This window comes from Stenella coeruleoalba (assembly GCF_951394435.1).
Source record: "Stenella coeruleoalba genome assembly, chromosome: 9".
Taxonomy (NCBI): domain Eukaryota; kingdom Metazoa; phylum Chordata; class Mammalia; order Artiodactyla; family Delphinidae; genus Stenella; species Stenella coeruleoalba.
Genome location: NC_137155.1, coordinates 61146955 through 61171612, shown reverse-complemented (window position 1 = coordinate 61171612; position 24658 = coordinate 61146955). Strand labels below are relative to the sequence as shown.

The window sequence follows — 24658 nt, the reverse complement described above, 5'->3', positions numbered from 1 at the left end:
TACCACCAGCACCTGGTTCAAGGCATGTCGCTCTTCCCGGAGGCCAATGAGATGGCTTCCAAATGGGCCTCCAACTGCCGCAGTGAACTGTTTTAAAACACAAAGTGAACCTTCCTTTAAGTTCTTTATTCTCCCTGTTATTATTCCTCATAGCCCCTCTTCTTTCCCTCTATCACAATAGGTAATTACATGTTTCTTTCTGCCTTTGTTTTCATGTCTGTCTTCTCCACTGACCTGTCAATTCCATGAAGGGATCAGACCTACTTTGTACACCAGTGCAGCTCAATAGCTGTTGCATTTGAACATGAGAGATTGAATGAACACCTCATGTCAAATCTGAATCAAGTCCCCAGTGCCCCTTTCAGGTGGTTATCCAGCCTCTTCTGGATACTTCAAGGGATGCAGTTCTCACTACCCCTGAGGCCACCTGTCCTGTATTTGAAAGAAAAGCAACATACCTAACTTCAGTGTTCAAAGAGGAGGCAAAGTGCGCAAGCTGAAGGAAGGCTGAGGTCCCAGTAAGACCAGAAATAGGAAAATATTCCCAAGGCACCAATGTCCTTGCTTAATTGTTTTAGTTGGAAAACTCCCCTTAGTCATCAGATGCAGTTCCTGGCTCTTTGGCCCTAACTCCCTTCCCACCCACAGTGTTTCTAGGGAACACAGTGCACTTCTGTTTTGGGGGCAAAACAAGCTTGGGGGGTGGTGTCGATCTTGTTCCCATGCTATGCCTCTGACCTCTTCCTCTGGAACTGAGGTCCAGAGTGGAACACATCATGACCTGGGGCTCCAAAATGGGCCTCACCCATCTCTCAGTGGCTCAGCTCCTTACCCGAATGTGGATTACTGAACTCACTTCCATCAAAGGTGGTGGCAGGGAGCTAGATACCCAAATGCATCCCCTGAAAGAGACAAGGCTGCAGTTTGAAATTCTGGCTGTATTGAGGCCGTGTCCCCAGTGTGTAGTTAGTCTATTAAGTAGGAATCTCACCCCGTGATGATCTCAATTAATTTGACGTTTTCCCCAGTTCCCTTTAGATAGTCTGTACTCAGCACTGTGGATTCATGAGCAATTTTAAATCCAACACAGGAAAGGTTCTCCTTGTATTCCCACAGTTCACAGCAAGGCTAAGTCTATCAGTGTAGCTCAACAAGGCCTTGGAGCCAGAGAGAGCTGCGTTCTAGCTTGATCAAGCCACTTGTCAAGTGGGACCCCAGACATTCACCTACCTTGCTGAGTCTCAATGTCCTCATCTGTAAAGTGGAGCTAATTCTTATCTCCAGGGCCATTGTGAAGATTAAGTAAGTTGTGGAAGGTGTCCAGCACTGTAGCTAGTATGACTAGGTGTCCTGTATGAGATGATTCTTTTTCCAAACAGAGTCTCCCATCTCCTGGGAAAGATGGTCTGATATGGCTTACTGAATCTATTTGGTTGTTCTGGGAGATAACTGCATTTACTCCTGATTCTAGGACAGTATTTGCCGAATTGCTATACTGCAAGGTACTGCCAGCCTCCTTGGCATCCTTGATGGGGAGACAAAGGCAAGGTGTAGAAGCTGATTTGAGCAAATGAGCTGGAAACAGGCCCAAACCCTGACGCTTTTAATAATCTATCTTCAGTTCATTCCCAATTAATTCCCACCAGTTATGGGCGTAGAGGACTTTAATTCCCTCCACTCCTAGCACAGGCCTGAATAATTAGAACCTCCCAAATGCCCTACTTTATTCAGCAGTTCCGGACATGTGCTCTTGTGAGCCTTTTGAGTAACGCTGACAGTAAAGGAAAAAAGAAAAAGCAAAGACTTGGAAGAGACCTGCTGATTTTTCCTGGGTAGTAGAAGTATGGATGGTTATTATTTTTCTCATCTGCGTCCCACATTTTGTAAGAGATAATTTATTAGCATTATTATCAGAACCCCCTTCCCCCCAAACTTTCTGAGTTAAAACACCGGGCAAGTTAATTTAAATGCTGCTGCACTTCTGAAGCAAGGGTGAACCTATGTAAAGTGGTCAAAGCAGGGAGCAGCAGGCCCAGGGCACCTCAAGGCCATGCATACTGGATTGAAAGCTCATCAGCATTAAGAGGGAACATGAGTGTGGTTTCTGTTGCAGAGTACAAGAGGCTTATTCCATTCGTAGTAGGTGCGTAGTAAACAGTGGCTAAGGTGATGAATGAATGATGCTTCTCTTCCGATGATCTCAGAACATTTTGCTCTCTCTATTTGCCTCAGTGAGAAATGCCTGCTTGTCTTAGATTCCCCCCAGACAGGGATACTATTTTTAAACCAACCAGCTGATAAAAATTTATTGAGTTCTTATTATGTGCCAGGTATTGGGTATGCAGTAGTGAACAAGAGAGTCACGTCCTTGCTGCCTTGGACCTCATAAGCTGGTGGAGAAGACAGAATGTGGTCAAATAAATAAAGAAATAAGATGTGTAGATGTGTAGGTGCTGCAGAGGAAATAAACTCTTGATAGGGAAGTCAGGTAAGAGTTCCCATCTAAGGAGGCGACTTGTAAGTTGAGACCTGAAGGATTAAAGCAAGAAGGTGGGGTGGGGGATGGAGAGTGGGGCTGTGTTCCAGGCAGAGAGGACAACGTACGCAGAGCCCCTCAACTGGGACAGAGCTTTGCGTGTTCCAGGCAGCGAAGGAGACGGGGCACGGCGAAAGACGGGGAGTGTGGTTGGCGTGAGGTGAAGCGGACAGGTGGATAGAAGCCAGATCATGCAGGCACTTGGAGGCTGTGGTTATGTGTTTGGGTTTATTCTGAATGCAGTGGGAGCCTGCCCGCCCTTCTTCCCCCAAACCTACTTCACCTGCAGTTTTTCCATTTCAGTTTTTGGCAATTCCACCTTTCCAGTTGCTCAGGTCAGAAAGTTTGGCATCATCCTTGACTCCTTTTTTCCCTCTCAGACCACACCTGCCCTGCCAGCAAATCCAGCTGCCTCCTCCTTTAAGTTATAATAGAATCTCACCACTCCTCCCCACCTCCACTCCTCCACCCCGATCCAAGCCACCATCTCTCTAGTCTGAATTATTGCAATCACTTCCCAGCAGCTTGGCTAAGAATGCTGTCACATTAATATCTCCCTCTTGTGGTCAAAACTTTCCAATGTTTCCCCATCTCAGAGTGAAAGCAAACTTTCTTACCATTGTACAATCTGGCCCCTCCCTTTACCTCTTAGATCCTGGGTACAAAGCCAGTGGGTACACACCGTTCAGAATGGCCATCATCAAAAAATCTACAAACAATACATGCTGGAGAGAGTGTGGAGAAGAGGGAACTCTCCTACACTGTTGGTGGGAATGTAAATTGGTACAGCCACTATGGAGAACAGTATGAGGTTCCTTAAAAAAACTAAAAATAGGGCTTCCCTGGTGGCACAGTGGTTGAGAGTCCGCCTGCTGATGCAGGGGACATGGGTTCGTGCCCTGGTCCAGGATGATCCCACATGCCGCGGAGCGGCTGGGCCCGTGAGCCATGGCCGCTGAGCCTGCGCGTCCGGAGCCTGTGCTCCACAACAGGAGAGGCCACGACAGTGAGAGGCCCACGTACCGCAAAAAACAAACAAACAAACCAAAAAACCCCCAAAAAACTAAAAATAGAGCTACCATATGATCCAGCAATCCCACTCCTGGGCATATATCTGGAGAAAACTCTCATTCGAAAAGATACATGCACCCCAATGTTCATTGCAGCACTGTTTACAATAGCCAGGACATGGAAGAAACCTAAATGTCCATCAACAGAGGAATGGATAAAGAAGATGTGGTACATATATACTATGGAATATTACTCAGCCATAAACAAAGAACTAAATAATGCCATTTTCAGCAACATGGATGGACCTAGAGATTGTCATACTGAGTGAAGTGAGTCAGACAGAGAAAGACAAATATATGATATAGCTTATATGTGGAATCTAAAAAAATGGTACAAATGGACTTATTTATAAAACAAATAGAGGCACAGATGTAGAAAACAAACTTATGGTTACCAGGGGAAAGTGGGGCAGGGAGGGATAAATTGGGAGATTGGGATTGTCATATACACATTACTATATATAAAATAGATAAGTAATAAGGACCTACTGTATATCACAGGGAATTCTACTCAATACTCTGTCATGGCCTATATGGGAAAAGAATCTAAAAAAAAGTGGATATATGTATATGTATAACAGATTCACTTTGCTGTACACCTGAAACTAACACAACATTGTAAATCAACTCTACTCCAATAAAAATTAAAGAAAATATTAGATATGTGGACACCTCAAAAAAAAAAAGCCAGTGGGTAAAACACGGAGGGGGAAATCAGTGGCTATAACCATTTATTCATTCAGTCATTACTTCAACAAATAGTTATTGAGAGCCTGCCATGTGCCAGGCACTCCTCTAGGTGCTTGGGACATGCTGGTGACAAATCAGATAAGAAGTCTCTGCCTCATGGAACTTACATAGTAAATAACTAAATTACATAATTTGTTAGAAGGAAATAAGTGTTGGGGGAAAAACAAGTTAGGGTAAGGAAAAATCCAGAGTCTTGGGTCGGGGTGTGGTCTTTTGTTTTTTTTTAATTAAATTAAATTAATTAATTAATTATTTTTTGGCTGCGTTGGGTCTTCCTTGCTGCACACAGGCTTTCTCTAGTTGCAGTGAGTGGGGGCCATTCTTTGTTGCGGTGTGCGGGCTTCTCATTGCGGGGGCTTCTCATTGCGGTGGCTTCTCTTGTTGCGGAGCATGGGCTCTAGGCACGCAGGCTCAGTAGTTGTGGCTCGCGGGCTCTAGAGCGCAGGCTCAGTAGTTGTGGCACACGGGCTTAGTCGCTCCACGGCATGTGGAATCTTCCCGGAGCAGGGCTCAAACCTGTGTCCCCTGCATTGGCAGGTGGATTCTTAACCACTGCGCCACCAGGGAAGTCCGAGAGTGTGGTTTTAAATAAGGTGGCCTTGCTGAGAAGGTGATATCTCAGCAAAGCCTTGTAGGAGTGGGGGAAGTTAGCACTGCAAGTGACAGTGGTAATGAGGTCTTCAGGCAGTGGCCATGCTGGGAGTGGAGCAATGGCTGCTCCCTCCAGAGTGATGCAGGCTGAAGCTGCCATGGAGGTTATGCTACCCACAGCCAAGAAGTGGGAGTGGTGGTCATGGTTAAGCCAAATAAGTTAGGTCAGAACAATGCGCTCTCCATGTAGCCTTGATGGCAATATATTTGTCAGATCCCTACTTCCTTTAGAATCAGATTCCCAAAGTGGATTCTGAGCAACAGTTCTCAGCAAAACGATTTCATGGGCAAAGAGTTTCGTAAGTGTTCCTTGGAGTTTCACAGGGAACGTCAGCATCGTAAAGGCTTTGTGGGATTCTGCACTAAAGAAGCATGTTTAACTCAACATTTATTAAGCTTATTTAGTTGTGGAATCCTTTTTTTTTTAAATGGAACTTCTAGTTAAATTCCATAGAACTACAAACTTTGAAATACTTACATAGACAGACTGGACCCAACCAATCTGGGAAGATTTGATTGGGTTCTCACTAGGAGCAAAGTGCTTGCAGGAGCTGGAAAACAAAGCTAGTTGCTAGGGTGAGTGGGGTCCTCCAACCGGGAAAGTCTAGATAGTTATGACATTAAGAATGGCTGGGGGGCTTCCCTGGTGGCGCAGTGGTTGGGAGTCCGCCTGCTGATGCGGGGGACGCGGATTTGTGCCCTGCTCCGGGAAGATCCCACATGCCGCAGAGCGGCTGGGCCCGTGAGCCGTGGCCGCTGGGCCTGCGCGTCCGGAGCCTGTGCTCTGCGGCGGGAGAGGCTGCAGTGGTGAGAGGCCCGCGTACAGCAAAAAAAAAAAGAAAAGAATGGCTGGGAATGCATCTAGGGTCAAATAATTATTAATCAAACATTTGTTCAATGTTTCCTTTCTTGTGGCATCTACGTGCTGAGAGTTGGCAAACTTTTTCTGTAAAGGACCAGAGAGTAAGCATTTTAGGTTTTGTGGGCCATATGGTAGTATGTAAGCAGCTATAGATAATACATTAATGAAGGAGCATGGCTGTGTTTCAATAAAACTTTGTTTATGGATACTGAAATTTGAATTTAACATAATTTACACGTATCATAAAATATTATTTTTCTTTTCCCAACCATTTAAAGTTGTAAAAACCATTCTTGGCTTGCATACCCTTCATTTATTTATTTATTTTTAAAACCTTATTTATTTATTTATTTTTGGCTGAGTTGGGTCTTCGTTGCTGTGCGCGGGTTTTCTCTAGTTGCGGCGAGCGGGGGCTACTCTTCGTTGTGGTGCATGGCCTTCTCATTGCGGTGGCTTCTCTTGTTGCGGAGCACGGGCTCTAGGCGCATGGGCTTCATTAGTTGTGGCATGCAGGCTCAGTAGTTGTGGTGCCCGAGCTTAGTTGCTCCACGACATGTGGGATCTTCCCGGACCAGGGCTCGAACCCATGTCCCCTGCATTTACAGGTGGATTCTTAACCACTGTGCCACCAGGGAAGTCCCTGCATACCCTTTAAAAGCAAGTGGTGGGCCCCATTTGGCGCACTGGCTTGCCAACATCATGTGCTATATGCCTTCAGGAGCTCCCAGCCTAGTGGGAGACATCTACCTGGGTAATTACAGTGTGTTGTGGAAAAGGTTGTAGCGGAGGTCAGCACAGGATGCTCTGAGAGCCCAGAGGAGGCACTGGGAGGGGGTTGGATGGGTTAGGAGGGGAGCTAACAGCGAAGGCACTCTGGATTCTCTGCTTTGTCTTCAAGGCCCGGTTGGATGTTGCCTGAAGGGTATGCCTGCCTGAACTCAGTGTTTCTTCTTCTGACTGGGCATTAGTGTTCACCTAGAGTCTCTTTTCTGGTGGTACTATTTTCCTTTTGCCTCCTTGACTTGTTTCTGTGGTTTTTTATCCTCATTTGCCCCCAGTTTACTTTGGGGGCTTTAACTTTCGAGTACCCTCCTGTCTGCTGCAGCCTTCTAGAGATTGAGCACGTGTTCCCTCCCTCCCGAGTGCCCTCGGCCTGTCTCCCTCGGGGGTGGTATTTCCCCACCCACCTAGTTCTCCACTCCCTCAGTTTCTGACACTCACTACAGGAACTTTACACAGTGGTGTGCTGGTGCCAGTGCAGATCGGCTCACGAGACCCAAATGTACACATCTCATCCCAAATGAGTTCAGTGACGTTTGGTTGGTAGCTTGAAATCTGCTGCGGTGGAAGTATTTACCCCGTAGTAATTGGCAAAGAAAACCTGCAAATACAAATCAGCACTACCCCCCACCCCATCCTCTCGGCTGTGGCCATTTCTGCCCAGGAGAACTGTTTTACCGGCCACTCTTTATAAGCCCAGGCAAGATTAGTTTTTAGGATATTATACAACCCTACTCAGCCTGGGAGAAATTTGGATCTAGGTGTAGTGTCAATTACTAAACTGTTAAAAATGCCTGGAAGGTACCGCCCTCCTGTACCTTCCTGACACATTCCTACTAGACTCTCCCAGTTTGTGTTGCCCCTCTTCCTTGGTGTGTTCAATCATATCACACTTTTGTGTCATCTTCTGATTCTATGTGTGTCTTTCATTCAACTGTGATCTCCTGGAATGTGGGCCTGGAATAGGCAGCCGTAGAGTAGTGATTAATTGCCAGGACTATAGAGCCAGGCTGTCTGGGTGCAAATTCTGGTTCTATCACTTATGATCCGAGTAACCCTGAGCACGTTATTAAGTAACTCAGTTTACTTCATCTGTATAATTGGTCAGATTTGCAAGGGCTAAATAATTTCATGTACACAAAAGCACCTAGAACAATATCTGCCCTTAGTAAGCATTCAGTGAATTCAGCTATTATTAGTAATCATTCTGTTTTCAATTCCCATCTATTGTCTGGCACATGTTGTATGGTACACACTTAATACATTTAATATGTATATTAAACACTAATTGTATGAGCAAAAGTACAAATAGAGGTAGAGAAGGGAGTGATCCTTGTGGGCTGTAGTAAGGGGATTTGAACAACTGATGGGGTTTGAAATAGGGCTTGAAGGGTTGGTTGAGTGTGGATAGCTGGGGAAAGTTAATGGTTAATTCAGTTGGCACTCCAAAAGTTAGGCCATTTGGTAAATATAGAAACTGAATGTGAAAAATAATTAGCATTAAGCTGATTTCATCTCAAGTTAGTAGCAGAACTGCTATCAAAATTTCACTTCTCTCCTCCCCAGTGTCTGCTGAGGTGTTACCAAGTGTTTTGCTTTAGGAATATAATAGATTTTAATTATTGAACAATGCACTTGAAGGGAAAGCAGGAAGTCAGGAATGTCCTGTAACTCTGGAGCATCAGTTTTATGCATTCTGGAGAAATTAACATAAGATGGTGACTTTTCCACAGCATCCAAAAGTAATTTTACAATGACTGAGAGATTGTGACCCCTTGACCCTTTCCATTCTCACATGCATTGTCACTTTGCCGTTTGTGAATTATTTTTCCTTTCAGAACTCACCTGTGCTGTCTCTTGGCAAATCAAAGCCAAGCTAACTAATAATGCATGGCTCTGCCCCGTGATTGTGTTAAAAGAAAGGCTGCTTCCCCACAGAAGGGAGGGGTATTAATTTGCCTTTTTTAGGACCTGCACAGTGATTGAGGTTGACATAATTCTCTTTGAGGTTTTTATTCCTTTGTCATTGAGTAATTGTTCTTCAGCTGCTAGGAGTAGATCAGAGCAAAGGGATGAGGACTGTTGTGAAATTTACCCTTCGTCTTTCCCCCACTCCAAAATTCATAGCCTCTGAGGCAAGACAGATCTGGTTTGAATGAGGACTCTGTCACTTTGCAGTGAGTGATCTAGGACCTGTGATGCACCTTTTATTTTGAGCTTCACTTTTGTCTTCTGTAAACAGAGATTATGACACCTACCTGGCTGGAGGTGTGGGTTTCAGTGAGATGGAGCTCTGCAGTGACAGTATGAGGCAGAGCCCCAGTGGCTTAGTAGGTGCTCAAGAAATGCTTCTTTCCTCACATTTCAAAGTTTTTTTTCTCCCAGAAAGTGTCTTATGAATGGTAGGATTTTCCTTAAACATATTTAAATTGACAAAGATATGTGAAAATGAACATCCAGATGAAACATCTATTGTGTGAATGTGTACAGGACTATGGGTGTACATGTTTGTGTGTGTTTGCTCTTGGAGGGCAGGCACGTACAAGAGTGACAATATTTCTAGAACAATTACTTGCATACTACCTTCAACTCCACCTTTTTCTTCTCTTCCATCAAGAAAGCAAATCCATTAACAAAGAGGAACAGAAAAAAGTAGCAGACGGGTCTGAAGAGGCATCGGACAAGAAAACCCCATTCCATTCTTACAGAATCTGTGCTATTTGTGACAAGCATGATACTTGAAATTCACAGCACACGAGCAATTGTCATTCTCAAAATATATTATACATTGTGTAGTCTCAGTGACACCCCAAATTTGTGAATTTTACGGCATGTCACTACAGACAAGAGCCTGTCAGTAATCTGCCAATTAGCAGGTTGAAGATTAACTGTTTGGGAAATTATCATTTTTAAAATGCTAAAGTTATTAAAATGCTAAAATTATTATAGAATTGACTTAAAATCACAAGTTGGCTGGGTTGTGGGCAGGGAAGCTTTGCTCTGTGTCCAGGGCCATGGCATTCTGTATGGTCTTTTACCCACCCTGTTCATTAGGATTTTGGGATAATAAAATGTATAATTATGTTTTATTTATCTATGCTCAGGAGGCATAAAAACTATAGAAAACAGTGAAAATGCTTTGTCATCGTAAAATATGTGCAGTTAAACACCATCTTAAGAAAAATTTCTGTAGGAGTATTTTCACTTTAGACTGGACTTAACTTTCCAGGCTTCGTATTCAGAGGGGTGGCTGCGGAGAGGAAGAAAGTGCGCTAGACCTGTTGAAGACCCATGTTCAAACCCTGACTTGCCTCTATGAGCTCCGTGACCTTGAGCATATTACTCAACCTCTCTGAGTTTATTTTTCCACTTGAAAGATGGGAGTCATTATAACTACTCACAGAGTTGCAGCAAGTGATATTCTATACTGAAGTTTGTCCTGTGTTCCTATTCCCGTCTCCTCTGGACCAGTGCTGTCAAGATGCAGGAATATATTTGCCTGCTCCAGAATGGTTTGTGGGGATCGTCCCAAGTGTCTGGAGGAAGCTTCTCTCACTTTTCCAGCTGGTCCCTTTCCAGGGTTGGTTTGCCCATTGCCCAGATGGCTCAGTCCCTTCCTGTGCTGGCTGAAGAGATTAGGAGTCAATAGCACCCGAGGGGGTGGATGCCGTCACTTGGAGAGTGAGAAGAGAAAAAGGGTCTGGAACAGAACACCAGTGTTTAGGGTGCAGAGGAGGGTCAAAGGCCAGCCAGGAGGGAGCTGGGCATGGGAGTGCAGGAAGACCCAAAGTCAAAAGTGACGGCAGAAGAGCTAGTCAACTGCAGCAGACACCCCAGAGAGGTCAGCGAGGATGGGCTCCTCTGGTTACCTTCAGGTGGCTGACAGGGCATGTTTCTTTTCTTTGCGGATAGAGTCAGGAGCCAGGAGGACAACCGTGGAAGAAGAGTGGAACAGCCCGGGGGAAACCAAGGAGAAACTCGAAGATGCGGGAGAGCAAGGTCAGCCCCCCTGTGCGCAACTGACTTGGTTCAGAATCCTCCAAACACTCTTCTTTCCTCAGCTCTTACAACAGCTTAAGGGAACACAGAAGTGGCCAGTACTATCAGTTTCAATGAAATGATGGAAAAATCGGAACTCAGAGTGCTAATGCTTTTTTTCCAGCCATGGAGAAGCTAGGTTTGAATCCACCTCTTCTGAACCTTAGTCATCAGCCCTTCTCACTGAACCGGCCGCGTCTTTCGGGAGTTTCCTAAGCGTTTACCAAAGCAGCAATGTAGCGCTTCCTGCAGGTCTCTTGGCCACGCAAAAGGCAGGACTCCACGCTGTCTCTCCCCATGGAAAAATATCCAAGCAAATGTGGTCCATCTTAGCATCCTCATGGCTAATCACTTCATGATTTCTCGCCTTTACTCCTGCTCCTGTGCTCACCGCCCTTCCCCCTGATCACTTCTGCCAGTTAAGTCGCGGGGAGGGGGGTCCCTTCGTCCCGGTGAGAAGAGACCAGGGACAGCCCGAAATTGTGCTCGGAGTCCTGCCAGCACACAGGCGCCCCCCAGCGGTGCTGGCGGTAAGTGCAGCTGTGTGGACGGCGCCATAAGGACCTGGGCAGGGGAGGGAGAGGAGAGCCTGTGTTTTCCAAAGTGAGGTTCCTGGTGCTGTGGGCTGTGGCAGTTTGGGGGATGTTGGACAGAGGAACCCCGTGAGACTTTGCAGGGATTTTTATCACACTCAGAAGGACATTTGGTTTGGATTCTAAGTATTCCCAAATTAACCCTAGGTGTGGGGTCCTCCAATCTGTTGAATGTTGACAGTCACATTGTCTCCTAGTGCCATTTCCCTCCTGTTTATGTGAAAATTAAGGCTTTTAAAGGAACTTTCATCTAAGAGCTCAGGGTTTTTAAAAACATTTTTATTGAAGTATAGTTGATTTACAATGTTGTGTTAAGAGTTCAGGGTTTTAAAACAATTTTATAAAGTGTTGTGAAGCGTTAGAAATAACATGGGCTCTCAGAAGTTCTGGTTCCGGAACTGCGCTAACTAGTTGTTAGGACAACCTGTTTCCCTCTCTGACCCTGTTACTTTACCTATGACTTCCTACCCTTCACAGGTTACTACTGTGCAGAAGTGCACCGAAATGCATAAGGTGTGAAAACAAAGTAACAATGACATGATAGCAGCAGCTGATGTTTGTTGAGTGGTTACTTTGTGCTAGATACCGCTCTAAGCACCTTTCACGTGTTAAGTCATTTAGTCCTCACAGCCGTCATATAAGGAAACTGAGGCAAAGCCCAAGGGCATACAGCCAGTAAGAGCAGCACCAGGATTTGACCTTGGCAGGTCAGCTTCGGAACTTGTGCTGTTCATCGTTGATGTTTTACTGCATTAACATGAGTGAGGGAGGATGAAAATGAGTATGGTTAGGGTGAAAATGACACCAATATTGTTATAAAAAAAAAAAGACAAACCGAAACCTTATCATTTTTGCTCATGTCTTTTTATCACTCTTATCTCAAAAAAAAGAGACTGGTGTGGACGTTATCTCCTCCAGGAAATTGTGGGCTGGACTAATGGACCCATGCTGGGCTCCCCCCACCTCCTGGACGTCCCTCTGTCTATGCTTCATGTTCAGTTATCATTTGTTCACTTTGTCCCCCTAGACAGTGAGCTGCCTGAAGGCAGGGACGATGAGCCTGGCAGATAGATTGTGGAGCTTGGACACTGGGCCCCTGGGTACTGTTGGTATTTTCTCCCCTTCCTCTCTCCTTGCCACTCCTTTGAGGCAACTAGATCTCCCTCCCATCTTCCCAGGAGAGTCCCTGTTAAGTGGTTTCCAGGGTCCATCTGGGTATCAATCAGGGAGGCAGGTCTGCAGTCCTGCTAAGTCCTAAGGGACTGCTGACTTTAGGTGAGTCATCTTCATGACGCTTGGGTTTTCTCACTTCCCCTTGTGTGGCAGGAAGCTGAAGGTGGTCAGTGCGGCCGGGGCCTGGCCAGTATTGTGGATGGGAAACAGGCCCACATAAGGTACTTGGAGGATGGGCTGGGGGGGAGGCTTGGAGGTGGCTAAGGGCTCCTCTCCCAGGGACAGAAACCTCAAGGACAGCTCAGGGGCGCAGTTCTGTATTCCAGGTGGGAGATGGGAAAGGAATAGGGCCTACTCTGTGGCCTCTAACTGGCACCTGTCTCCTCTCTGCTTATGTATTTCTTTGGACTTGATTAAACAAGGGAGAGGTTGAAAAAGTAAGAATGGGTGGAAGGCCCCACAGATGGGAGTGTCTGGACCTTCGCACCCTCTGAGAAGATGAAGACAGGCAGCCTAGCATGGTGGATGGAGGTCTGGGGAGAAGTCAGATTGGTCCCCATTTAGATGTCACATCCACCTTGCTGCACCTGGCCTCAGTTTCTTAATGTGCAACATGGGAATTGTTGTGAGGGCTAAGATTCTTTCTGGAGATGAAAGGGTCTCTCACAGTGGTTGGACCACAGTGAGGACCTCGACAAACAGGAGTTGAAAATGAGGACCCACTGACTCTTCTTTCAATTTAATCACTGAGTTAACACCTCATTTTTACCCTTTTTCACTTCTTATCTCCAACAAGTGGTCTTGATTTCCAGCATACTTCAACAATTCAATTTTCTTGTGATTTGCTTCAGTTGTCACACATTTTGAGTCAATCCCGTAACCATTCGCTGAATGCAGGCCATGTGTCAGTGACAGTGCTTCGTGGTTTGGAGGATATCTTCAAAATCACAGGGAGATTAATTAAGTCAAGAGGCAACTCGTGAAAAGAGGAAACCAAATTGCTTCCATTCTCTCAAATGCCCTTTGTTGGCCTGAGAGGCATTTTGTTAGAAATTCAGTTGCCAAATGTATGTGTAAGAATTTATCACAATTAAAAAAAATGCCTTTTGGTAACTTAAATACCTGACAAAAGCAGCTCAGCATTAAATCGTTAATACTCCCACCTGCTGCCAACATAACTGCTTTCTTTTGTCATGATAATACAGACTGTCTGATTCTCTGGTAGAGTTTTTGGGCGGCAGCATGATCAACATCTGGAAAAATGTGCTTGTGATTCTGAGATTTCAGTCATCTTGTCAATGTAGAGACTTTGTGCTTTCCCCACCCATGAAGGTTTTTATAATTTAAGATCGTAATTTAGAATTTCCACTACACAAGACTACAATCTCTTTCTTTTTGTACCAGGTTGCCTTGTATGGTGAACATGCCTAATATTTTGTAAAGTACCAGTAAATAAGGTGTCACTGATAATGCGGTAGCAGGACTTTCCCATTAAGTCCTGGTATGATGGAAGTATGAAATCTCTCCTGAGAAGAGGAGCCCAAGAGCTTTTAGACAATGAATACGAATTCTCCTTTACGCAGTTGGTGGTAAAGGTGGACCATTTATCCTGATTCATGGAGGCTGGTTAGAGCACATCCTTGACTGAGAAGGCTGGCATGTTAATTTCCATATTTCTTCTTAAAGCTACTGTCAGAACCAGAATATTCATTCAACAAGTATTTATTGACTGCCTACTCAGTGCCAAGGTTGTTCTAGGTATTTGCACTACATCAGTGAACAAAACACACACAGCCCTCACGAAGCTTACAGTCTAGGCACGGGTCATTGATCTGGCTCAGGATAATTTACTTTAATATATTTTTTAAATCATAAAATTTTTAAAACAGGACAAATACAGGAAATAATTCAGAGACCCATGTTTGCATTGACAACTGACTTTTTATTTATTTTATTATTGTTTTATTTTTTTGACTGCTCCTTGAGGCTTGCGGGATCTTAGTTCCCCAACCAGGGATCGAACCCAGGCCAATGCAGTGAAAGTGCCGAGTCCTAACCACTGGACCTCCAGGGAATTCCCGACAACTGACTTTTTAAATGTTTTTCTTTTTTTCTAATAATGGGCAGAGTAAAAAATTTGGAGGGGGGCTTCCCTGGTGGCGCAGTGGTTGAGAGTCTGCCTGCCGATGCAGGGGACACGGGTTCGTGCCCCGGTCCGGGAAGATCCCACATGCCGCGGAGCGGCTGGGCCCGTGAGCCATGGCCGCTGAGCCTGCGCGTCCGGAGCCTGTGCTCCGCAGCGGGAGAGGCCACAGCAGTGAGAGACCCGCGTACCGCAAAAAAAAAAAAAAAAAAAAAAAAAAAAAAAAAAATTTGGAGGACACATAAAAGAAGAAACTAAATTCTACCAAGTTTCCTGGGCGGGAGGATAAGCCTGAACTTGTTGCCTCTGGGTAACCAGGTTACCTGTAACTCCAGCACTAGACTGTAATCACTATCACCATTTTGGGGTGTTTTCTCCCCGTCTTTCTGAAGTGCATTTTTTACATAGTTGTGACCATATTGTATCCTACTTTGCTCTTTTTCTTAAATATAGTTTTTTACTCTCACCAACTATGTTTTTCTGTGACATTTTCTCCAAAACCCCAGCATCCTTATCATTATCATCAGCAGCAGAGACCACATCCAGGACACAAAGTGTGGGTGGTGTGTGTGTGTGTGTGTGTGTGTGTAGCTAGCTGTGTATATCTGTGTGGGTGTGTGTTTGCTGGTGATAAGGGACATGTTTGTTAATTCTGTTTGAAGTGAATCACTAAGCTGGAACAAAGTCCTGGATGAATTTAGCTGCTAGTGAACAACAGATGGGGGAGAAACTCTCTACTACAAGTCATTCCAACAAATAGCTGGATCCACTCTGGTGTCAGAAATCCCCTTCTGAGCTGCCTGTCTGTTCTCTTTGGTTCCAGTGTTCTTGGTGCTCTTGATGATTCTGTTGCAAGGTTGCCACTGAGAGGAGTTACCTTCTCCAGGGATTTCAGAACCACAGTAAGAAAGATTTTCGAACTAAATCTAACACCATAACTCCATTCTTTGTTATTGGAGGGCTTGAAATGAGATGCATGTGTAAAATACTTAGCACAGAGCCTGGCACATGGTGGCTGTTAGATCCCTAAGGCCACTATGTTATACCCCTAAGAAACCATGCTCCCTTCCCCATGTTCAAGTGCAGGTGCGTGCTGACTCTACCTTTAACAGTTATCCATCTGGGACCTGTTGCTGTGCAAGTTGTAACCCTGGCTGCTCTGTATTTTTTCTAATCCCTATTCCCCAGAGCCCCGTCAGACATCTTGGATGTGGCAGATTTTGCTGGCCTACAGAAGATTCTTCACCGAGTTTCTCTCTGTTTTGCCCCTTGCCTCATAACATACGGACATTTTTGTATTTCTATATATTTATGTTTTCTATTTACAGAAAGGAAAAAATCGTATGTCCTTATATAAGATGATGTAATTTTCAACTACTACTAATGAATTATTCTTTTGGCTTGCTTACTAAAGCCAGAGCTATAGTGTACTATTGAAATTGTCTATACCCTTAAACCTTCTGGAAGTGATAATACCAACATCAGGCCACATGAAAAAGAGGTGTTCTTTCTGGGGCAAAGCTTTAATTTATATATCATGGCAGTAGGCTCAGGTACATTTTTCAACTTCAGACCGAAAGGTTACAGCTGTGATTTGGGGGCAGATTTTTCCCTCAGCCCTTGGCAGACAGGTGTCCTATGTCTGCACCTGGTGAATTGGAAATTTGGTCAAAACGGTGAAGAGGGTAGGGTTTCAAATGGATCCACATGTGTACCAAACCCTCTTTTCTTTCCTAATTTCATTTCCTGGAGCCCCTCTTGCAGTTTGATGGGGCCATATGACTAATTTCTGGCTAATGGAATGTAGGAAGAAGGGATATGTGTTTTCTTCCAGGCTTTTGGGGGAGGTCATCGAGGAGATGTGACCACTGGTTGACCTGTGAGCTGGACCCAGGCAACTGGAGGCTCCCCACCACCTCCCCTGTCCTTGGCCCCTTGCCTTCGGCATTTTCAGAAGCTTCTCTAAGGATACAGCCTTAAGATAGAAATGTGGTGTTGAGACTCTCTGGATGGTATATGTGACTGAACCCAGCTGAGTCCTCTACATAAACTTTTAAGATTCGGCGGGTGTGTGCGGAAACTTACTCATTCGCGGCCGCCCAAGACAGGCCTGGTAAGAAAGTTCCCTTGTTTATTAAACCTGCCACCCACCAGTCTGGAGTGGTCTGCCTCTTTCTTCAATCTCTCCCTGCCCTCTGCATATAGGGCTTTGTAATGAGCAAGAAATAAACCTTTAAGTGGTGTCAGGCCACTGAGACTTTGGAGAGTTGTTATAGAAATTAGCTACACAAACTAATACAGGATTTGGCACATGAATATTAGTTCAGTAAATATGAGTGTGTTTTTCTTTTGGTCCTCAGGAAGCACAGAATGTCAGACTCCTCTCAAGGAAATCTGAACTGAGAAGAGTTGATACGTCTAAGCAAAGCCCTTGAGAGAATGTCAGCAGTCAAGCAGGAAAGCCAAATACATCGCCAATGGCATACGGTGGGGTTTGCGAGGAAAGCAGGGCTTCGGGCCAGGAGCCAGATAGGAACATCAGGATGGAAGTAGACCAGGAGTATTTGGGATGAATGTTGCAAACTGGCAGTGGTTCTGATCCTTGGCTTCTCCCTAGAATCATCTGGTGAGCTTAAAGAATACCAATGCTTAGCCTCCCATCCCCATTCAGACCAGTGAATCAGAATCTCTTTCGGTGAGCCCTGATGTCTATATGATCGACTCACTCCACAGGTGATTTCAGCATGCTGTTGTTGTTGAGAACCGCTGCCGTGAACAGTATTGAAGCATCGGTGCCTCATCTTTACTGAGCAGTGGATACTAGTGTGAGGCATACTTGGATGACCCAAAGGTACTGCGTAATATTATGGCATGCTAAATAAAGGTCAGAGATAGTTGCAGCCAGAAGAAATTACGGCTCAAACACACCGGGACATCTATGACTTTTCCTTGGCATTCAGACCTGCCTTGAGGTGCAGAATATAATCCCTGCAGGTTCTCTGATTCCTGGGTCCTCTCAAGCTGCTTGATGGCCACTAGTATCCATTTCCCATCTTCTCCAAATTCCTTCTTATTACCTTTGTATTAGAGAAACAGAACCAACAGGATGCACCCATCTGTCTGTCTGTCAACCTGTCTGTCTGTCTATCTATCTGTCTCTCCAGAGAGAGGTTGGTTTATTTTAAGGAGTTGGCTCATGTGATTGTAGAGGCTTGGCAAGTCCAAAATTTGCAGGGTAGATTGACAGGCTGGAGGCCCAGGGAAGAGTTGCAGTTTGAGTGCAAAGGCTGTCTGTTGGTAGAATTCCTTCTTGCTGGGGGGAGGTCAGGCTTTTTTGTAGTAAGATCTTCAACTGATTGGATGAGGCTCACCTACATTATGGAGTGTAATCAGCTTTCCTCAGAGTCCACTGATTTACATGTTAATCTCATCGCCCCACCCCCCACCCCAGATGTTCACAAAACATCCAGAATGTTTGACCACACACCTGGGTACCATGGCCTGGCCCAGTTGACATAAAATTAGCCATCACAATCCTCTTGCCCCTCACATGCACTCTCTACCTGCCAAAGTGTGCATGAAAAATGAAACATCCGAATGCCCATTCTCTGGCTTGTTCCCTGCAACTGTAGTTCGAGTCTTCTTTATACAAAGCAAATCAGATGAGCGCAATGTAGCAGATTCTGTCACGGCCTGGTCTCTCTCTGTCCCGTGCTCTTACCACTCCCAATTGCTGAACTGGCATTTCTTTGCTTGAAACCTTCATCTGTCCACCAGATTTTGCTCTGCTGCCATTTCAGCAGGCCAGGAATACAGTTCGTCTTCTGTTTCCACGGTTCTGCATCTGTGGATTCAGCTAACAGCATATCGAAAATATTTGAAAAAAAATTCCAGAAAGTTCCTGAAAAGCAGAACTTGAATTTGCCACGCTCTCCCCTGGACCACTCCCAGTTCCCCCCAAGATTCTGTAGGGCCTTATGAGCCAAGGTAAGGAGGTGGGGGTTTTTTTTTTGTTGTTTGTTTTAACTAACTTTTTTTTTTTTTTTTTTTTTTTTTTGCGGTACGCGGGCCTCTCACTGTTGTGGCCTCTCCCATTGCGGAGCACAGGCTCCGGACGCGCAGGCTCGGTGGCCACGGCTCACGGGCCCAGCCGCTCCGTGGCAAGTGGGATCTTCCCGGACTGGGGCACGAACCCGTGTCCCCTGCATCGGCTGGCGGACTCTCAACCACTGCCACCAGGGAAGCCCTTAACTAACTTTTAAGTGTTTATTGTTAGTTTATTCTAAGAGGTTTTACTTTGTTCTGAGAGTTTTTCTAGAGTGATGGGGAGTCTCTGAAGTGTTTTAGGCAGAGAAAGGACAGGACTAAATTTTTGTTTAAAAAGGTCATCTTGGCTGCTGGTTAGACAAAGGCTTGGAGCAAGAATGTCAGCAGCTTGCAGGGTTAGGAGGCTGTTGTGACAGTTCACGTGAGAGACAGTGTAGCATGGACTGGGGAGGGGGAGCATGGAGAGGGGTGGGTGGATGCCAGACATTTAGGTGGTAGTTCTGTCAGGACTTAGTGGCTGTTTAGGTGAGGAGACAGAGGGGACAGTCATGACTCATAGGTTCTGATCCGATGGTAGAGTGCATGGGAGGACCATTTACAGAGATGGGGTAATTGGAGGTTAAGAGTGAGGCTTTGATGATATTCTGGAGGTATTATGGCGAGGAACCCCAAAATGCCTGAGGACTACAAGAACAGTATGGGAGCAACACTCAGCCCATGTCCACTCACCAAGCTCTGTGTTTGTCCTTGCCTGGGCTGCTTCCCCCAGGGGAAGGGGACCTTTTTCTAACTCTCACAGAGGTGCCGGGTGGCTCTTCCTAGCAGAGATCCTTGTTCTAGTGAGTTTGGACCGAGGAATGCCTTGGAACCCTAATCAGCCAGAGAAGAAATTCGAAGGAGGGTGATAAAGGTGGGCCTGGCCTGGGAAGGGGAGTAGAAGCATTATCCCCCTTCTCCAACACCCCAAGGGAACTCTGGAGGTGGATTAGGAAGATGAAGAGTTCAGATTTGGATGAGTCGAGGTTAGGTGCCTATAAGACCTTCTGAAGAAAAAGGAGATACCCTGTTGCTTGGGGAAGTGATCTGAGCTGGAAATAGATACTTGAGAGTCATTACCAGAGCTATCAAAGTGAAGAGGATTGCTCAGCGGAGAGGGAATAGAGTGAGGAGAGGTTCCTGGATAAGAGCTTCTCTGGTTGACAACAGTAAAGGAAGTGGCTAAGAAAGCTAGAGGGAAAACCAGGAGCAGGTTGTGCCCTGGGTGCCCGGGGAACAAAATAAATCCTAAATGATGCAGCTGTGGTCCACAGAGTTAAACGCTGCCAAGAGGCCGAGAAGATGAAGGCCACAACATGTCCACTAAATGCAGTGATGCCTAGGTGACAGAAGTGTCGTGGAACAGGGAGGGGGACGGAGGCTGGTGGGTGGGAGAGTACCTGAGCATTTCCTGAGGGTGCTTTCTGAGCCAGGCCCTGTCCATGCTCCAGACTCCAGCTCTCAGGAAGCCCGTGGGTGTCTGCAGCTCAGTTGAGTGATGGAGGCTTAGAACCTCTGGCTCCACTGCTCATGGGGTGATTGATACTCTGGGGCCTTGGGCCCAGGGTGAGTGAGCTCTGAGCCTGTTCCTCTTGCCTCTGAGTATGCATTATCTCAAGCACTCTATGCAGGAAACAAGCACAAAAGGGACCTAGTGTCCTAGTGATGATGATGATGTTAAAAAATAACATATATTGATGGGAATTCCCTGGCGGTCCAGTGGTTAGGACTCCACGCTTTCACTGCCAAGGGCACGGGTTCAATCCCTGGTAGGGGAACTAAGATCCTGCAAGCCGCGCGGTGTGGCCAAATTAAAAAAAACACACAATACACCATATATTGAAAGTTTACTATGGGTTAGGTTCAGGGAACATCTTTAACTTATCTCGGTATAACTCACATATTCCCTATAAGGTAGTTATTACATCTCCGTTTTACAGAAGAAAAAATCGAGACTCAGAGAGGCTAAGCAACTTGCCCAAGGTCACACAGCTAGCAAACAGAGGAGCTTTTTGTTTTATTTATTAGTTTTTTTTTTAAAACATCTTTATTGGAGTATAATTGCTTTACAATGGTGTGTTAGTTTCTGCTGTATCACAAAGTGAATCAGCTATACCTATACATATATCCCCATATCCCCTCCCTCTTGCGTCTCCCTCCCACCCTCCCTAACCCGCCCCTCTAGGTGGTCACAAAGCACCAAGCTGATCTCCCTGTATTTATTAGTTTTAAATGTTGTTAACCTGTTTATTATGAGCTGGCTCCAAAGCTCATCACAGAGGAAAATAGAGGGTGAATGGAGAGAGGGAATGACTGAGAATGACTCTTCTGCCCCAGTCCCGTCACTGGCTGGCTGTGCAGCATTGCATGTTACATCTGTGTTCACTCCTTAATTGATCAAATGTCTTAGCGAGGGCCTACTCTGTGCCAGGCACTGCTGGGGCTGAGATGGAAGACCCATCCCTGCTACCAGCAGCTTATATCCTTGTGGGGCGACCAGCGTGCAAACAAGCAGTGTGAGTGCAGTGTGATGGTTCTAGTATGGAGATGTGGAATGGGGTCCAGGGGAGGCTTAAAGTGGAGTGGCCACCTCCCTCCAGAAAAGGCAGGCAGGAAATGCTTTCTGGAGGACCTGGGACATCAGCGGAGACTTGAAGGAAGAGGAGGAGGTCTCTAGGCAAACCAGGTGGGCTGAGGGGGGAAGAATAGTCCAGGCTTGATATTCAGGATTATGAAAAAGAAATTCAAGGCCATCATTTTGGTCTCTCCACCTCCACTGCAGAGTGTCTCCAGTTCTAAAAATCTCCTAACTGCAAAGGCTACCAGAAAATTCTCCCTAAATTCTTAGAGCAAAAAAGAATTAATTTACTCTAATTTGCTCCTGATGTTTTGGGGGAAGCATCGCTCAGCTAATATTTTTTGAGACATGGAAGGATTTTTTGAGACACTGAAGGCAGGTATAGAAAAATAGTCATTTTTCACGGATGCACTAATGATATGTAAACTTAGAAAAAAAGTTGAAAAATAGACAGTGGCCATTCCTATCACAAAGAAAAGTTGCCTCATTGTGCAAATAGAATTCTGTAATTTCCATCAGGGCTTTCGAGTCATCTTTCTGGGAACTTTCTCTGACCCTCAAGTGTGTAGGCACTTTGCTTTTTACTCTCTCTGTTTATTTAGATAGTCGCTGCCATCCCTGGGCCTAGAGAAACAAAGAATAGGCTCTAGGGAAGCAATAAGGTAGAAGCAAAATGAAACAGAGAAGGGTGTTAGTGACAGCTGAAGGGAGTCGCTTCCATAGATACAGATTTTCTGAGACTGCTCTCTTGTTCGGACCCCTGGTTCCAGAGACTGTTCTGGGACTTTCTCTTCTTGTAAAGTCCTCAAAGGCAGGGACTGTTTCTTGGTTAGCACAATGCCTAACACATAGTTGGCACTCAGTAATGTTGATTTAATTCCACCCTTTCTTTCTCTGTTTATTTTTTCCTTCTCTCCCTGAAAGGGAGCGTGTTTGATGGATTAGTTAGGACTCATGTTTGCAAGCAGCAGAAACTCCCTTATGCTGGGTCACTCACAAAAAGGGAATGTAGTATAAGGTACTAGGGCATCTCATAGAATTTGGGAGGAGCTGATTTTTAGATGCAGGCTGGAACTGGGACTGGAATTTCCTGGAACTTCCTCTTCATCTCTCACAATTCCTACTCGCAGCAAAGATACTCATTAGCCTTATCTGGACTGTACCAGTTACAGCCAGAAGAATAGGGTTGCAATTCAGAAACTTCATTGCCTGTAGCCGTTTCTGTGATGATGTGGACGCAAGGGGGTCCTCTCCAAAAACTGGAGTAGTTGTCAGAGAGCTGAGGATGTCCATGAGGGGTATAAACAATGCTCTTCTTGGGGCAACTTGGGTTTACAATTCTTGGGCCTTTGGCTGTTGGGAGAATTCCAAATGGTAGATGGCTTCCTATCTGAGAACGGTTGAAATGCATTAATGAAGTGCTGAGTAGCTGTCTTCTCTTTGGTATGACAAATAAAAAGTTATTTTCTTAGAAAATGGACTTTTTGGATAACACATGCTACACATATATATATGCTCATCTTTATCTAGAGGTTTAAAACCAATGAACAATAAGTACTTTCCACTGACACTCTTCTCTTACATAGAAACAGTTATCAGCCCCTTCATAAGGAGTATCAAAGGACATGATATTAGCACCTGAGTCAGAGGAGTATCCTGCCAGATGAAAGTTTTTCCTTTATAGTTGTTATAGTTTGAAGGACATTATTTGATCCATGAGCTATGAACTAATTTAGGTACTGAATTCAGTTCCTATTCTGATTTCTTGGGATGAAACCAGGGTCATGCATTATCTTGGGAGAAATTAATTCTAACCTAATTAATCTTGGCTAATAACTGGATCAAACTATTATTATGTATATTGTTTCTTTCCTTCGTTCTTTCATTCATCAAGCATTTGTTGCTGTGCCTTCCTTGTTAGAATCCATTCCAGTAATTAAAAGCAGATCAATGATTTTCCAAACTTATTTTAAAGTAAATATAATAAAACTAGAAGTTATCTAAGCCTGGTCAGGTGTAAGATATTTACCATAATCTAGGAGTCAGCAAACATTTTCTGTAAAGGGACAGACAGCCTTTTTTGGCTTTGTAGGCCATGCAGCCTTGGGCACAACTACTCAACTCTGCCTGTTGGTTTCAAAGCAGCCATACACAATATGTAAATAAATGAGCGTAGTTATGTTCCAATAAAACTTTATTTGTGGACACTGAAATTTGAATTTCATGCAGTTTTAATGTGTCACATGTTTTTCTTTTGAATTTTTTTTTCAATCACTTCATCACTTCTTAGCTTGAAGACTACAAAAAAAGACTTCTTAGCTTGACAGGCTGGATCTGACCTGCAGGTCTGTTTGCTGACCCCTGCTCTAACAATAAGAGCATAGGATTCACCCATCTGCGTGGATATCTTGGTTTAGTTTCCTTACTTCACAGGCATTCTTAAAGGAGCATTTCTGAAAGAACAAGCAAAAGTAATGCTTCTGTTGATCTTAGTCTTGAACTCATTCTTTCTCGGCTTATATAATGTCAGCACTCGACTTCACTTGGTTTCGTGTAAGAGCCCCACACCGAGAAGGCTGCTTTCAGACTCTGCACTTGAAGCAGTGCATTCAGTGGTTCTGTAGGTGTGCAATCTCTAAAACCAGGGAGAGAGAGAACGGTTCTGGGGAGAAGCAATTTAAAAACAGTTCTAATTGTTCAGGCAAGTTATTTTTACCAGCCTTTAGGGGACAGATAAATGATCACATTGTTATTATTTTTATAGATTATATTTCAAAAAGCTTTTCTGCTAAGAGTGATTAAATACCAAGTTTTAATTTCACTCACTCAGGGAAAATTTTCCATCACATTAGGATTTTTTTTCTTGATAACTTAACCATAGGAGACTATAACTCAGGGCTTTCAGGATCCTCATTCCAGAACTTACAGTGCCAGAAAAGAAGGCATGTGATTCTGCTGAAGGTTTGGGAAAGTGGGAGAAATACAGGGAAATGAGAACGATAAGAAACTTTTGGGGGTACTATATTTAAAATACATTCTATATAATACATATAAACATCTTATGTATAAAATTTTCTTATAAAATTAATGATAACAGGGACTTCCCTGGTGGCTCAGTGGTTAAGAATCCACCTGCCAATGCAGGGGACACGGGTTCGAGCCCGGGTCCGGGAAGATCCCACATGCTGCGGAGCAACTAAGCCCATGTGCCACAACTACAGCCTGCGCTCCAGAGCCCACAACTCACAACTACTGAGCCCGTGAGCCACAACTACTGAAGCCCGCATGCCTAGAGCCTGTGCTCTGCAACAAAAGAAGCCACCACAATGAGAAGCCCGCGCACCGCAATGAAGAGTAGCCCCCACTCCCTGCAACTAGAGAAAGCCAGTACACAGCAACGA

General features: G+C 44.9%; 1 protein-coding gene across 5 annotated transcripts in view; it reads left to right on the top strand.

The window, feature by feature from the left end:
* The window catches only part of PDE1C (phosphodiesterase 1C), a 586532-nt gene that overhangs the window by 96273 nt on the left and 465601 nt on the right, over positions 1-24658 (top strand). For all 5 annotated transcript variants that reach the window (XM_079931073.1, XM_079931071.1, XM_079931072.1 and 2 more), the window contains one exon: positions 10562-10648. In XM_079931073.1, coding sequence (XP_079787199.1) covers positions 10562-10648 — 87 coding nt within the window. The remainder of the gene's footprint in view (positions 1-10561; positions 10649-24658) is intronic.